This window comes from Mytilus galloprovincialis, chromosome 7, assembly GCF_965363235.1.
Source record: "Mytilus galloprovincialis chromosome 7, xbMytGall1.hap1.1, whole genome shotgun sequence".
Classification (NCBI taxonomy): domain Eukaryota; kingdom Metazoa; phylum Mollusca; class Bivalvia; order Mytilida; family Mytilidae; genus Mytilus; species Mytilus galloprovincialis.
In genome coordinates, this window is record NC_134844.1 from 66,983,503 (window position 1) to 67,000,503 (window position 17,001).

At 30.6% G+C, this 17,001-nt stretch overlaps 1 protein-coding gene across 1 annotated transcript in view; it reads right to left on the minus strand.

The window, feature by feature from the left end:
• The window catches only part of LOC143083515 (uncharacterized), a 344,761-nt gene that overhangs the window by 78,578 nt on the left and 249,182 nt on the right, over positions 1 to 17,001 (minus strand). Inside the window, exons 6-10 of the mRNA XM_076259769.1 lie at positions 6,911 to 6,991; positions 6,545 to 6,628; positions 6,176 to 6,256; positions 5,422 to 5,502; positions 4,957 to 5,043 (exon numbers count right to left, since the gene is read on the minus strand). Of these exons, the coding sequence (XP_076115884.1) occupies positions 4,957 to 5,043; positions 5,422 to 5,502; positions 6,176 to 6,256; positions 6,545 to 6,628; positions 6,911 to 6,991 (414 nt within the window). The remainder of the gene's footprint in view (positions 1 to 4,956; positions 5,044 to 5,421; positions 5,503 to 6,175; positions 6,257 to 6,544; positions 6,629 to 6,910; positions 6,992 to 17,001) is intronic.

The following is a 17,001-nucleotide window of genomic DNA, read 5'->3' on the forward strand; positions in this document are numbered from 1 at the left end:
GTGTCAATTAGAATGTCATTCAAGTATATTATATCACTGTTAATCCAGTTTCTAAAGATAATTGGTTTCTTATGAAAAGCAATAAATTTATTCCCCCGAATTGTTTATTTTCTTATATCAGCATAATATATTATGTCACTGCTTGTTTTGTTTGCCCAACCCCAGTCAAAATCAAAGACTGTATTTCTTCTTTATAATATATAATATAACTTAAATATTATTAGACACTTTTAAGTACATTGTATTTAAAAGGTGTAACCTTCCAGTGGGCAAATTTACCATTAACTAGTCTATATACCCATGATGTTTTAAGCGATATAAAATATTTTAAAATCAACCATTTGTAGGCCTCCTTTTTCATAAGGAAGTGTTATCAGGTTTCTTTTTACTTTGTCTGGCTTCCCATCCCAAATATATTTAATGCTTCTTGTTTCTATTTCTTTGAGATAATTTTCAGGAGTTAAGCAGACACTTCCCAAAAATGTAAATAATGGCAAAATTAATGCTTTAATAATTATTATTTTTCCTAAAATTGATAGATTCCTTTTTTCCCATGTCTTGAACAATTTCATCATTTTCTCTATTTGACAATTCCAATTTAATTTTTTGCATTCATCTTTATCATGTCCAAAAAATACCCCTAATACTTTGATGGGTTTATCTCCCCAATCAATCCCCGCAATTTTATCTTTACATGATTTCAATTTCCCGATCCATAAACCTTCTGTTTTATTTCTATTTACCAATAGTCCTGAAAATGAGCCAAAAATTTCGAAAATATTCATTGCAGATATTACATCGTCTTTATCTTTACAAAATACTGTTGTGTCATCAGCTAGTTGTGAAATTTTAATGCTGTGACTTTTCCCATCTAACTTGATAGTGATTCCTTTTACTTCGTTGCTGTTCCTCAACTTAAGAGCCATAATTTCAACAGCCAAAACAAACAATAATGCTGATAAAGGACAGCCTTGTCGGATTCCCCGTGAATTTTTGCAATTTTCTGATACCCACCCATTGTTCATAACACATGTTTGAATATCTGTATACATAGTTTTAACCCACTTAATGAATGATGCATTAAACCCAAAATGTTTCAAAGTTCTAAGCATAAAATCCCATTCTAAAGAATTAAATCAGATATACTATTACTACTTTAAGCATCATATGCTTTTTACTAAACATACTGTGATACTTAAGACATACCTGTATATGTAAAACAATAAGATAAACACATTTTATCATTTTTACAACAATTTCAGAACTAAAATAGGGTTGTAATATTACGGTAAATGTTGCTCTGTGCCATACTATATTTTTCCAAGTGTAACTCTAATATTTATATTTTGGTAAATATTTTTTAACTGCTGTAACAACATTATAACAGCATAGACATACATTCTAGGCATAAAGACAAGGGGTAGCCAAAATATTCATGAATACTGGATCTAAACTGGATTAAAATAACCACTAACAGGAAGTCCTTTACAATACTGATATGTGTATACATTGAAAAGAAATAATAATCAAAGTATTCTCAATGTGAATTCTTCATAATTTAAAATAAAACGAAATAGATTTGCAATATCCTTGTATGATTAAACTTAATTTAACAATAAGTTTTGTCTCATTGATTCCATTCAAATTCTAATTAATAGACTCAAATTATAAAAAAAATTATTGTGACTTGAATAAGACCGGTACCACTCAGATTACATTTTTACCTTGACAGGTAAGTTTGTATTTAACCTATAAAATACTTATTTAGCCTTGAGAATTGAAAGGTCAGTTTATCCCATTCATACAATAGAAGTTTACCTATGAGGGTCAGAATGGGGTTTACAGAATAGAGAATACATGTAATAGCAACAAAAAAATAGAGAAAAGAGAAAATGAACAATAAAATAAAATATAGAGAATACTGCGTAACTTTAGTAACTGTAATGCAATACTGATAATATAATGATCAATGTACATATTTGATAAATAATCTTGTAACAGAAAGACTATATATATTTTATATATAAAAACATTTTACAGAATGAGAGTTATTTTTAAGGCTATTAAACATGTTAAAAGGAAAATGCCATAAAAATTTAAAGAATACAGATATTAAAAAACCCATGCAGGTCCTCATGTCATTTACATTGTCAATATATAGGACACATCTAGTCAAACTGGTTTTAAACTAAACATCTGGTCAAACTGGTTTGATATAACTGATAGTTTCTTGCCCTAGTTGTATATTTCACAGTGACCTTATGTGTTTGTGCTAAGAGTACATTGTAATGTCATATTTATTGATTTTCTGTTGGGACATGACCTACATTTTGTTAACATAAAAAACAGTGGCTTGAGATTTCAACTGATATTAGTATTATAAACAATTATAAATTAATATTTGGAATTTTATATCCTGGTTGATGATGTTTTTTTTTGGGACCAAGATGTTTTCTTCATTCTAGTTTATATGATTATTCTAACCTTCAACATTGTTCAATGCACATTTAAAGATAGAAAAATTTCAGGTCTCATTTAAAATATTTTGCAACTAAGTAATAATTTGTCAGATTTGGTGTAAACGCATAGTCTATTTCTATAACAGTCAAGCAGATAGTTTTTTTTATATCTGAAAAAAAAACTACCATGTAAAGAAATATGCAATTTAAAGGCCTTAAATAACCCCTAAAACTCAACATTAACAGACTTTTAACAATTAAATCAAGATGCACAACGTTTTAAGTATTGGTCAGAATATAGGGTTCTTTTGTACTTTAACAATATCACAATAACAATAAAGTGACCTTAATTTTGGACAAGGTAAATGGCATGAAGCCAAATTTATCAACTTCTATTGTATGAAAGGGAAACTGACCTTTCAATTCTCAAGGCTAAATAAGTATTTCATAGGCTAAATACAAACTTACCTGTCAATGTAGAATTGTAATCTGAGTGATACCGGTCTTATTCAAGTCACCATAACCAATTCATAATTATTCAAATGATTTATAATCATTAACTTGCGAACAAATAAGAACGATCGAGAAAGATTCGATCTCATATTTTCCCTCTATTTAGATAAAATATAAATGACTATGTATATTAAAAGTATGTCAGCAGTTTCAAAGTGCTAAGTCAACACTTATGTTTTAGATCACAAGTCATGAGTAAGTCAAACTTCATGAAAATGCTTTGAATAAGAGTGATTAAAAGGAAGTCTGATCTAAGTTCAAAGGACAACCCATTTGCATTTATTTTTGCACGATTCCTTCATCACAAAATAATAAATGATGTTAACAATGAATGCGCTTTTTCAGTCATCTAAAGGTTGTGCACAGACAGTATAAAATTCCTTACCTTGTTTGTTTAGTTAACGTCAAACATGTCATTTACAGAGAATAATTAATCCAGTCAAATTCACAGCTGAACTCGCCATTTATTTTTCATTGTGTCATTCTGTTCAGATGCATGTTGACATCGATGTGTAAGACCGAAAAACGTTTTGAAATACAGTTCAAACGGGGTAGGAAGGCACACCTATTTAAATTTGATGGTTTTTTTAAATAGCATGAGCAATTAAAGGAAATATCCAATTACAAATATATGCTTTAATTAGGTGTATAAGTACATTCCTCCTCGACTTGCAATGTTCACCAACACCTTCAAGCATCTCATCGTCTTCTGTGTAATGGATGCTCATTATTCACTATTATTATACTTCCTGTAAGAATGTCCTTCTTAATGTCTTTTTAAAGAAATATATAGCGTTAACTGCACTATGCGAAATTAGAATGCCTTGCTGTTGCAACAGACTATTATTTCACGTCAATCATTGTCAATTTTACTTGAAAAGGCGGAGCTAAGTTGTTTTGGAAGGGAAATGGGTTGGATTTATTAGCCTGACAATGAATCAACTATTACAATTGAACAATAAGAGGAAAATGTAAATGTCATTTACATTTTTCTGATAATTTATGAGACTTTAATGTACTGTAGTTTCTGTTAAAACGATTTTATTATTTGTTAGCTTCTGTTTACTGCCGTTGAAGCCGGAAATGTTTGAATACTTAAATATCACCACATCATTTTATTTTAGTTATTGAGTACTTCGAAAATTGTTAAGGAGAAGAAAGGGGACGGTTATGAAGTAAACATTGTTTCGACAAAATAAAAATAATACCGGACGATATATTAAAGCTATAACACAATGTACATCATAGCAAGTTTAAGACAACATCTAGCACCACCATAATTCTACTTGTTTAACTAGTCAATAATGATTTATATTCAGATAGAGTTAAAATCAATTATTTCAACTCAAAACACATACTTTTGAATCTATTTTTTTGTAACGCTTTCTAACAGTCAAGTAGACAAAATAAAATTTCTGTACGACAGCATATATATATGCAGAGTTACATAAAGGGCTTCTTATTATAAAGCTTTTTTTTACATAGAACTACACAATTAGCACTATTTGAAATAGTAAACAGTCAGTATATTAATGATATTAATGTTGTGTTTAACATTGACTGTGGAAAAAAGTAGCCAGGGTTTGAGACGATGGACCCTTTCGGGTCGTGCACTATTGTCTATCATCCTGGCTACTATTTTCGCATAGTCAATGTTAAACACAACCTTATTAGATAAATAGTGATCATTGTTGTTCAGTTTGAAACATTATAATATTCAGTATTACATTCAAACTATGTGTCGGAGTGTTCATTACCCCAAACTCCACAGTGTGAAGGGATCCACTGAATTACTGTTGTCAAACATATTTGAATTCATAACATATTCGATATATTAGTTTGTTTAGAACAAAAGTTGTATTTCGAATGAATTATTTTAGATGAGTGATTTTTTTCCCTATTTAACATTTATTTTTTGCAAAAAATCCCTTTGATTGTTATAGATTTATTTGTTGTTAGATTTTAAAATGTAAAGACTACCTACTTTCATTTTATCTGCACCAAATGACTCATGAAGAGTAATTTCTGGTTCTTTCCTTGTATATATCATATTGCTTTCTTCTCTTTCTGCCTAGAAATAAAAAAGAAAGAAAAAATTGCTAGATTGGATTATGTTTGATTTTAAGCGTTTTTAGGGATTCTGTGTAATGAATAACTAAACCAACTTAATCCCATTTTCCCCTTTACATTTAATTTATCTGCACTTAATGACTCATGCAATCTCATGAAAAACTAAACCAACTTAATCCATTGTTTACCCTTTACATTGAACTACAAACATAATTTCATTTTCGAAGTAATCGTTTGTTTAGACTAAAAAGTGTATGTGCATGAATACTGTCCGATGAATGATTGTTTTCTTTTTCAATATTTAACTTTTGCAACATATCCATTTGATTGTTATGGATTCATTTGTTGTGAGATATTTTCAAATGTAAAGACGACCTACGTTTACTTTATCTGCACCTAATGACTCCTGAAGAGCTATTTCTGGTTCTTTCCTGATTATATTTCTTTCCTCTCCTTCTGCCTAGAAATACAAAAAAGATGATAAGTTAGATATAATTGTGTATGGTTTTAATGCGTTTTTAGCAATTCGGTGTAATGAATAACTAGACACAACCTATTGTATTCTTTACATAGACTAACAAACATATTTTTTGCGATATATTCCTTTATTTAGATCAAACTTTGTATTTGCATGAATAATTGTAGACGAGTGATTGTTTCCCACTTCAACATTTGATTTTTACAACAAATCCCTTTGATTTTTATGAAATTATTTGTTGTGAGATATATTCAAATGTAAAGACGACCTACTTTCACTGTATCTGCAGCTAATGTTTCCTGCAGAGCTATTACTGGTTCTTTTCTAATTATATTTCTTTCTGCTTTGTGTTTTGCCTAAAAATTAAAAAAAATGATAATTTCTTAGATTTGATTACGTTTGGTTTTAAGCGTTTGTAAGGATTCTGTGTCGAATAACCACACCAATTAAATCCCTGTTTTCCCTTTCAGTGAATTACAAACATAATCTTATTTTCTATGTACATGTATTCGTTTGTTCAGATTAAAAAAAAAATTATGTGCATAAATACAGATGAGTGATTGTTTACTATTCAATATTTAGGTTTTGTAACATATCCTTTGATTGGTATGGAATTATTCGTTTTGCGATATTTTCAAATGCAAAGACGACTTACTTTTACTTGATCTGCACCTAATGACTCCTGAAGAGCTATTTCTGGTTCTTTCCTGATTATATTTCTTTCTTCTCCTTCTGCCTAAAAATACAAAAAGATGATTAGTTAGATATAATTGTGTATGGTTTTAAAGAGTTTTTAGCAATTCAGTGTAATGAATAACTAGACACAACCTCTTGTATTCTTTACATAGAATAACAAACATATTTTTTCCGATATATTCCTTTATTTAGACCAAACATTGTATTTGCATGAATATCTGAGACGAGTGATTGTTTCCCACTTCAACATTTGATTTTTACAAGAAATCCCTTTGATTTTTATGAAATTATTTGTTGTGAGATATATTCAAATATAAAGACGACCTACTTTCACTGTATCTGCAGCTAATGTTTCCTGCAGAGCTATTTCTGGTTCTTTTCTAATTATATTTCTTTCTTCTTTGTTTTCTGCCTAAAAATTAAAAAATGATAATTTATTAGATTTGGTTACGTTTGGTTTTTAGCGTTTGTAAGGATTCTGTGTCGAATAACCACACCAATTAAATCCCTGTTTTCCCTTTCAGTGAATTACAAACATAATTTTATTTTCGTTTGTTCAGATTAAAAAAAATATATGTGCATTAATACAGATGAGTGATTGTTTACTTTTCAATATTTAGGTTTGTGTAACATATCCTTTGATTGGTATGGAATTATTTGTTTTGCGATATTTTCAAATGCAAAGACGACTTACTTTTACTTGATCTGCACCTAATGACTCCTGAAGAGCTATTTCTGGTTCTTTCCTGATTATATTTCTTTCTTCTCTCTCTACCTATAAAAAAAATTATATTCTTTTTACATTTGATAACGAACAGCTTTGAAAAGTAAGGTAAACCAGGTGAAAAATAATTATTAAAACAATGATTGTTGTCCCTACTATATTTATTAAGTTATTAATCACATGAGGTTTAACGATCAAACGTAGACTAATTGTCAAATTAATGCTACTATGAACTTGTGCCGTTTGTGTTTGTAATAAGCACATGGCTTGTGATTATGCTTGTTATGATTGGATTGCCTATACCTGACATGCGGTTCTACACTTATATGCAGCTCAAGAATAAGGAGGGTACTTCAAATTACCAATAAGAAAGTTGAAGTACACTAACTATAAGGATTAATGAACAATATTGGATTGGTTTCGTGTGTAGTCTTATTGATTATTTTTGGACTCGCTCGACTGCTTGGACCTTAATTATGAATAATTTGTATTGTTTTCGAGCAGTATTTACTTTATGACACTAACGCATGATGGATATATATTGGTATGCATATTGCTGGTATATACATGTAAAGCGTATTTTTTTTAACAAGGTAATGAATCACTAACCAATCTAGGTAAACATGTAAAAATCGTTCTTAAAAACTAAACAACTCTAAGAGATGATTATCATATATTTTGTTTTACATTTTGACCATAAGGCACACAGGTCTGTATGTCAATTTAACGATTTCGAAATCTAAGAATAATTTACAAATATATGTGTGCATTAAAAAATTAGATGTGTACCTGAAATTCTCATTTTTGTTAAATGAATATTATTTAACAATTTTAATAGTGATATAATTTCTTATCATTACAACCATAACAGTACATAAAATTGTAATGCAATTGAAAAGTAGTTTAACATTAACTAAATTACCATAGTATGTTATTTAAAAAAAAATGCTCAATTAAACAGAACAATTACATGGAAAATTAAAAAAACATTTGTTCAGAGAACAATTGAAGGTCTTTCAACATGTAAGAAATTATGAAAAGAAGCTAGTACTGATGCAATACATAAGATATTTCAATATACTTTTGAGTGAAATAAGGGAGATACTTTGCTACTTATTGTGAGGTAAATGTCTACTCCGGTCTGATATGATAGCTTCTTTCACACTGATTCCAAAAATATATATTCTAAATTTAAGATGGCGAAATCTCCCATTTATTGCAATTGTCTATGCACCCTTTCAATCAAAATTTATAAGTTACGACATGTCGCAACTAACAATTTAATTAAACAGTTTGTCGATATGTTATATATAAGCGAAAATAAGCCAACATCAAAATTTATAATATAACCTTGACCTTTGACCTTGACCTAATTATCATTTTTTGGACCAAGGACCTTAAATCAAAATACCATAGGTCTCTATCACTTATTGTTTACTAGTTAGAAATGCATATTACTAATAGGAAATGCATAAGGGGAAATAAATCTCATATGGAGTGTTCATTGCTTCGGTTAAAATAGGACAAATCATGCAAAGGATATAACGAGCAAGTTAATGAAATAAATTTGACGCTTTCTTCAGCGGTTACGGAGGAGATCTACACACAAGGAAAACAGTGTTCTGGGAAATAACTCTTAGAAAGGAAATTGTTCGTCCTAGCAGGGTGAAATTTAAAAACGCATGAACTATACGATACCATATGAGAAATATCTAAGCGACATATTGCGATACAAATATTTATCGGAAGACCAAATAAGGCGGAAGAAAAAAAAATAATCAAAAGAAATACACAGAAAAGTGGATAAACCTGATAATAATCAGAACAAATACATCATTGTACAATAGGTCTTTCCACAGAAAAGTGGAAAGACCTAATAATAATCAGAACATAATTTATACAATAGGTCTTTCCACAGAAAAGTAGAAAGACCTAATAATCAGAACAAATACAATGGGGATTTCCACAGAATAGTGGTGGAAAGACCTAATTATAATGAATTACACATCAATACTATTAAATTTTCAATTAACTCAACTTGACTTTTAAATGTTCATTCAGTTACCACAAATTATTCATTCTTTCTAAAATTGAAAAGACAATAAAAAAGATAGAATTTAAATTGGTAAATTTATCATGTTTATGTTATATTTTTCAACTACAATAAAAAGAAATGTAGATATGTGGAGTGAACAATTTAAACCAAAAACCATTGGGTTTCCAGTTTGAATGGTTTTACATTATTAATTTTGGGGCCCTTTATAGCTTGTTGTTCGGTGTGAGCCAAGGCTCCGTGTTGAAGGCCGTACATTGACCCATAATGGTTTACTTTTATAAATTGTTATTCATGTTATTTGGATGGAGAGTTGTCTCATTGGCACTCACACCACATCTTCCTTTATCCAATGAATAAAAAATTGGACAAAAATGACAAATGTAATGCAAAATAAAGACGCTTGTTTCTATATCTAATGCAGCAATGTCCATAATGTTAGTCGTGTTAGTTTTAATTTATAACTGTTCGAATAATCGTTCATACAACTGTTTCAAACAGTTCTGGAACAGTTCTACCGAATAGGAATTCTAGCGTAGTAGATCTGTTCTGGGTAGAACTATCACGTCAGGTTCTAAACATCAGATTCAGTTCTAGTTTATAACTTTCTAAATCTGAATTAGTGTTAATCTGCAAGAGTCTGTTATATGGTATAACTCATATGATTTATTTAAGAATGTGATTTTCAAGTGACACAAAGAAGTAATATATGATTTGCTATTAAGGAGACGACAGCTAGCTATATTTGACCTTTAATGTCATGCTATAGAAAATAACATTACATATTTTAAGTAATTATAGTTAATGAAATACGTTTTTATTCTGTGATTCACGAATGTTTATATTTATTCTAACCAACCAAAGGTACTTTTGTATAGTATTATGAATAAGCAGTGGGACAATGAGGATATTAACTTGTTATATTTTACTTATTACTGTTCTGAAGAAAGGCAATTGTAGAGGTTCATGATACATGTGACTGTCCCTCTAGTATCTTTCGTCCCTCTTGTATTACGTTGACATTTGAATAAACAGTGATCATATCGTGTTCTTACACAAATGTTAACCTGACATTATCAGATCTCAGTTAAGGATACAAGTTAGGTTAAGGTAATGTAACTTTAGATTCCCGAAAAAATACTATCAATATTCATTATCTGTTCTACATGTTTAATGGTAGAACTGTCCAAAAACGATACAAGTTTAAAACTGTAATGATATGTGTTGTTATCAGAATTGTCCCAAAAAAATGGACGAAAGATATCAAATTTATAAATTGAAAATAAACTGACAACGCCATGGCTTAAAAAGAAAAAGACAAATAGACAAAATAGCACAAAAAACACAACATAAAAAACTATAGACTAAGCAACACGAACCCCACCAAAACTGGTGGTAATATCATGTGCTTCAAAACTTTAAAGAGATCCTGCTCCATATGTGGCACTCGTGTAGCTCATGTTATTACATACCCGGTAAATGGTCTAATTCGGAAGGTCACATTTGTGAAAAGGGAAAAGGATTGTAGTTGCGACATAAGGAACATATCTGATATCATCTGTGAAACAGTTATTCTATAACGGTCAACCAACCAAGTCTATACAACCAAGGAAGAACAGTAAAAATCTTTAAGGGTTAGACATATTTTTCCACAAACTGCTCTAAAGGTGATCGAAGAGTAGTTTTTAAGTGTATATTTTATATACATTGGATAGCTTGTTGACTTTTACATCTTTTTATCTTTTGATTTCTAGATAAATTTTCAGGAACAAAATCTAGACGAAAAGTGCTTCCTTTAGTTTAGGTTAGTTACTCTAAAAACAGTTTGTAAAATTTGTTTAAATAAGTTCTGACGTCAATGAAGTTAGATCTGCAAAATAAAATTTAATATTCCGTAGGTACATTCTTGATACAATGTATTAAAATCTTGAACCTTGATCCTTTTAACATGTTTAAGATATCACTCTTGGATTTTTGAAGAATTCTACTATTTAACTGTCTTAAATTTCAATATCAATACTTACAGCATGTTTTAACCATGTGTTGGTCATGTCTTCCATGTTGTGTGGGCATATATGTTCTTTACAAAAGTATTTGTCTGTTGAAATGACGTCTGTTAAGGTGATTCTACCGTCTTTCTTAGTATAATCGCCAGTACTACATTTTGCTTTCATACTATAAGATATATTCTGCCTTAATTTTTCTTGTATGCTTTCAATGTTATCACACAGTTCGTTCAAAATTGTCCGATATACATTATCCTCTACAAAACCCCATTTCCATATCTGCACGGATATACAATTATGTGAAAAGCAGATAATAAATCTACTAAGTTCGCCTAAATAAAACACTGCTTTCCCTCTATATATAGATTCAACTTTACAAACTTTATATGTTCGAATGAAATGGAACAAAATGTGATTGAAAAAGGCAAAAGGAAGAAATATAAATTCAAAAACCAACCAAGGTGTCATTGCGTCATTAGAGTTATTTGGAATAAATTCATCCCTGATAGATTTGATTGAAGGTGAATTTGCAATCATGCACGGCAAGTAGTAAGAATCTGACTTCTGACTATTGTCGATGCTTGTTTCTTGAACTTGTAGTTTAATGATGATGTCAAACTTTTCCATGACATTTAGAACATGCGCCTTATGGTCCTTAAACTTCAATTCTGGCTCTTTTTGAAATAGCTGATCGATTAATAAATCTGATAATTCTCCTGAATGTTTCAGCTCATTCCAAGCAGTTGGACAAATTAAATCGTGATTTCTTTTCTCAGTATGACAATCACATACAAGGCATCTAAAACATTTCACTAACCAATCTGGCTGCAGAATTATGTATTCACTGATCTCTTTGAAAAAGATTAGATTTCCGATTTTATGCTGGTAATTCAGGAAAGAAAAGAGATCATTTTCGTCTATCGAATTCTTTTGAGCTAATTTCTCCATATTATCCCACGAATAAACATATATGTTTGCATCTTTTAAAACTACAAGTGCAGTTTCTAGTTGAATCCACTTTGTAGGAAGTGTTTCAGTAAAGTAATTCATATCCAATGCAATGTCTGAAATACGCTTTCTCAGTTTTTTTATTTCTGTTTTATCTTCTTCTTTAAACTGTGTATTCGAAATAAAAAAGATGCCTCTGTTGTGATTAAACTTTCTTTCTTTGCCAAAATTTTGATAAAGTTCATCTGTATATTTTTTCCTATCTTCAACCTGTTGAAAACAATATGTATATATGCAATAAAAAAGAAAGGAAATAGTTGTTATTTTAGAAATCAATCTGTGACGTCATTTTATATCAATAATCCAGTCGTGTGATAGACACTGCGTTGTTCTGTTGTGCTGTTTTTATGCACTTCCCTATGTCATTTTACGTTTATTTAATCTATGCTGATTCAGCATTTCGGTGTTGACTTGGGCATCAATTATATTGTCATTGTTTTAATAAATGCACTGTTTGCAAAAGTATGAATTATTCTAAATACTGAGTATTTTCCTATCCCAAGCATAGATAACTTTAGCAATGCTCTTAAAACTTGTTTTGCTTTCCGTCTATTTTGATCTGAGCGTCACTGAGGAGTCTTTTGTAGATGAAACAAGCGTTTTGCGTGTTGATTGATAAGCCTGGTGCCATTGATTACAATCAGCATGTCGAAAACTATTATTATTGTATTGTTTATTTGTGTATTATTTGTCCTCAATGTTTTTGCATTTGTTTGTACTGTAGTCCTGTCATGTATTAAATGTCCAGTACCGAGCCAGGAAAATGACAGGTGTTTGATTTAATGTTCTTTTCTGTGTGTGTAACATTATCGTTTGTTTTCTTGTTGAACTCTGGTATGTCTATTGTTTTGTTGTTTTCATTTTATAGTTGATGTGTTCCCTCGACTTCAGTTTGTAACCCGGATTCGTTTTCTTTCAATCGATTTATGACTTTCGAACAACGGTATAGTGTTGCCTTTATTCATTAAACATGTTAAAATGAAGTTCATGTGTGCGCATATATTAATAATACGGAGCATGCAATGTGCGTAATAAATATTCAGCAAATCGACTTATGTATGACAACAATTTAATTTACCTGCATCAATGTGAACTAAATAATAAATGTTCTCGAATACAAGATTAACAGCAAAAATAGAGGAGCCACAAACTCAAACCTTTTGTTACCAGAGTATATAGCTTATAATGCATTTGAGAGAAATCAAATCAATTTACGTCTGCAGTGCAAGGAATGTATATAATATACAAGTCGTTTCTCTCTTCAAATTGTTTAAGCGTCTTACAACATACGACTTATGAGTTTGAATATCCCAGTGGTTTCATTCTCCTATCTTTAACTATAATGTCTCCACATCCTTTTGCCACTCACTTGATAAAGTGATTACGCAAATTACACATACAATGAGTTATCATTGGCAATGTATAAAAAGTGGAATTACATGTTTAACCCCGCTGCATGTTTGCGCCTGTCCAAAGTCAGGAGCCTCTGGCCTTTGGTAATCTTATATGGTTTTTTAATTCTAGTTTCTTATGTTCAATTCGGATCTTAGTATAACGTCCATTATCACTGAACGAGTATACATATTGGTTAAGGGACCAACGGACGGACTCCTCAGGGAGCAAGAGTTTCTCGCTGCATTGGTGACATTCGGCTGTTGTCTGCTCTATGGTATGCTTGTTGTCTCTGTGACACATTCCCCATTTCCATTTTCAATTTTAACTATAAAGACTCTGCTATTTTTGACCATTTATTCTGTTTACATTATCTTTATTGTCTATCATACGTTTTATAGTGTTTAACTACGGAATATTTAACTTACACAGTTCAGCCGGTATCTTATGAAAAAAAAACATTCCTTAACCTGACCCAAGTACATCCTTACAATGAAAAGCTATAGATATAGGAAGATGTGGTGTGAGTGCCAATGAGACAACTCTCCATACAAATAACAATTTAAAAAGTAAACCATTATAGGTTAAAGTACGGCCTTCAACACGGAGCCTTGGCTCACACCGAACAACAAGCTATAAAGGGCCCCAAAATTACTAGTGTAAAACCATTCAAACGGGAAAACCAACGGTCTAATCTATATAAACAAAACGAGAAACGAGAAACACGTTTATATTACATAAACAAACGACAACTACTGTACATCAGATTCCTGACATAGGACAGGTGCAAACATTTGCAGCGGGATTAAACGTTTTAATGGATCCAAACCTTCTCCCTTTTTCTGAAACAATAGCATAACATCGCAACAAAGAAAAACATACGATAAAATATCAATTGGCAGACTTAACTCAATCAAAAAACGTATGATTAAACAATGAACGAATAAATTTGATCTGCGATATCTGAATACAAATGCACAGTTAATTAAATATTAGAGACAAACATTCATGACCAAAAAGCTAACAAACAAATTCAAACACAGGACATGACTGAGAAATATTTAACCAATCAATGTTCACTTTAGAAAAAAACCGGTATAACTGTTTAAATGTGTAACATATTAAGGCGGTTTTTTTCAAATGAAAGCCTTAAGACTTGAAAACAATGAGCATGAATGTTCGTTTGAAGGACAAACAAACCAATTAAAGGAAAAGGGGTTGATAGGGATGAGAGGGATGGAGTATATTGCCCAGATGAGAATTTTTCTTTTGTTTAAGACCTTTTGTTTATACAACTAAACATTTAGAAACACGTGCGATCACGTATGAAATAAAAAGTATGCTCAATAATACATCAATACGGATAGAGTATAGTGTTAACTAACTTGACTTGTTACATTTTTCACGTTTTATTATAGTAATTTCTTTTCAAAATATATAAATGCTCGAAATTAATTACAGAATCCAGTATTTAAATGAAATGGGGGTTTGCTTTAGTCGAATTATTGCTATTATCAGAAACCATTTCAAATCAAGTTTAAGTAATCACATTCATTTCAATCAAAGATGATCACATGTGATGAAAAGGGAGGCCAAGGAAACAAAGGGAACATTCAAATAAATTTGTAAACACTTATATTTCAGATAATGCAATGAAAATTAAGTCATGGTGAACTGATATATGTTATACAACTTCATTTACCTTAACATCATGAAAAAATCGACACAATAGATTGATTATCCAACACTTCTCGGTTCTGAAATGCATAGCTTTTTGAAATATATTACACCTTTTTCTTACATACTATAATATTTAAATGTCTACGACATTCGTCTCAAATGACACAAAAAGTAAAGAAAACGTCTTTCAGAAAAAAAAACACAGTATTATCATTTACGTGTACGGTTGTTTAAAAAAGATTTTTCTTAAGATATATTTATGATTTCAGGACGTACGATAGGTTAGAACATGATTATTGATACCACCAGGTCGGGGGAGATAACACTACAAAAAAAGTATAGAGTAGTCAGATGAAAAAAATCCCCCTAGAAGACTGAAAACCGGGTCCCTCTTCAACTCTTCAATATTACAATGTTGCACTGTTTAAATAAGAAAATGTCAAAGAAAATACATTGTCTTCCCCAACAAAAACACAAATACTTTTTTTATTCAAAATTTGCAACGCTCAAACTAAAAAAAATGAAAATGAAGAAAAAAAGATGATCTTCATACTATATGCCATATGCTGTTGCTCGTTTCATAACGTTTTAATCATCGCCTCTCCCCTAGTAATATTCATTTCCCCCCAAAATGTGTATATATGATACACCGGAGCAATGGACGTTTATTTTAGCGTATAACTGCATTTTGTCTATAGTCCTGAACATTCATGAAATATTAGCCACTGGACGATAAGTGACAACTTCGCGTCCATCTTCCAAACATGTGTATCATTTTTCAGCAAATCTTGATATTCCACTTTGACAATTTGCTGAAAGTGTACTGTAACAAATACAAATAAATGTGAATCATGTCGTTAAATTTAGACTAACGTACTTCAATAATGTCATTGAAAAGTTAATCGTGCAACTCGTGTTTAAAAAATTCCCGCGGAAATGTGTGTACTCGTGGTTTACGTAAGTAACGTATCGGACGTAAGTGTATTTGACACTATTTTTCTGTTTAATTATATCAAAATCGTGTATTATTTTCGATATTATTTTTATTTTTTAAATAAACTTGATTTAGAAAAGAATGCTGTTTTACTGGATAAAACAAAGACTCTTTCAACTGTTATTGTAGAAATGAAATACGTGCTCCCTTTACGTTCGTTCGTACCTTTCGTCATTTTGTAAGAAAGTTCTATTATGATATACATGTATGTACCTTTTCAAATTTGTCGGTACCAGTACAAACCATTATAACAGGTGGACACAATCTGTCTGCTGAATGATCTTTACAAAAACAATGAACACTGTCAAACCAAAAGTCAATATAGTCTGAAAATAAAATCGAAGAAATTATTTCATTCCCTGTCTGTTATATAGCACAAGTGTGTTGTAATCCTTGGGCGATACATTGTGACTAAAACAAAGACGTTTTCAGAGCTATTTAAGGGTGTGTTTTTTTTTCTTTTGAATTGTTGATCGATTTTGACAGATGCAACAATCTAGAGGCATCTGAATCGTCACAATGGAAATGCAATTATATATTGAAAAAAACAACTCCCATCATACCCCTCGATTATAATAAGTACCGCTCAATTTGTTCTTTAATCAAGTCTAACTTATTCTGTTCTAATTACATTCATCTTCGTTTTACTTAAGGCACTGTAAGGATCACATTCCCTTAATCATTAATTCAGGAAGACATGGTCGTTTTAAATTTTACATTGCATTTGTTTCTCTTTATAACAAGTCCTAATACATTCAACTCAAGACTATGTTATTTATCTATTTTATGTCAGGATAACACTAGTTATTCGTTTACCGAATGCAAATACAAAATAAACAATTGGCAAAATATTTTATCTCCTTACTTATGGTTTTGGTCATATGGATACTTGTCTAGATATTGTACTGGTATTCTGTTTCAACATGTT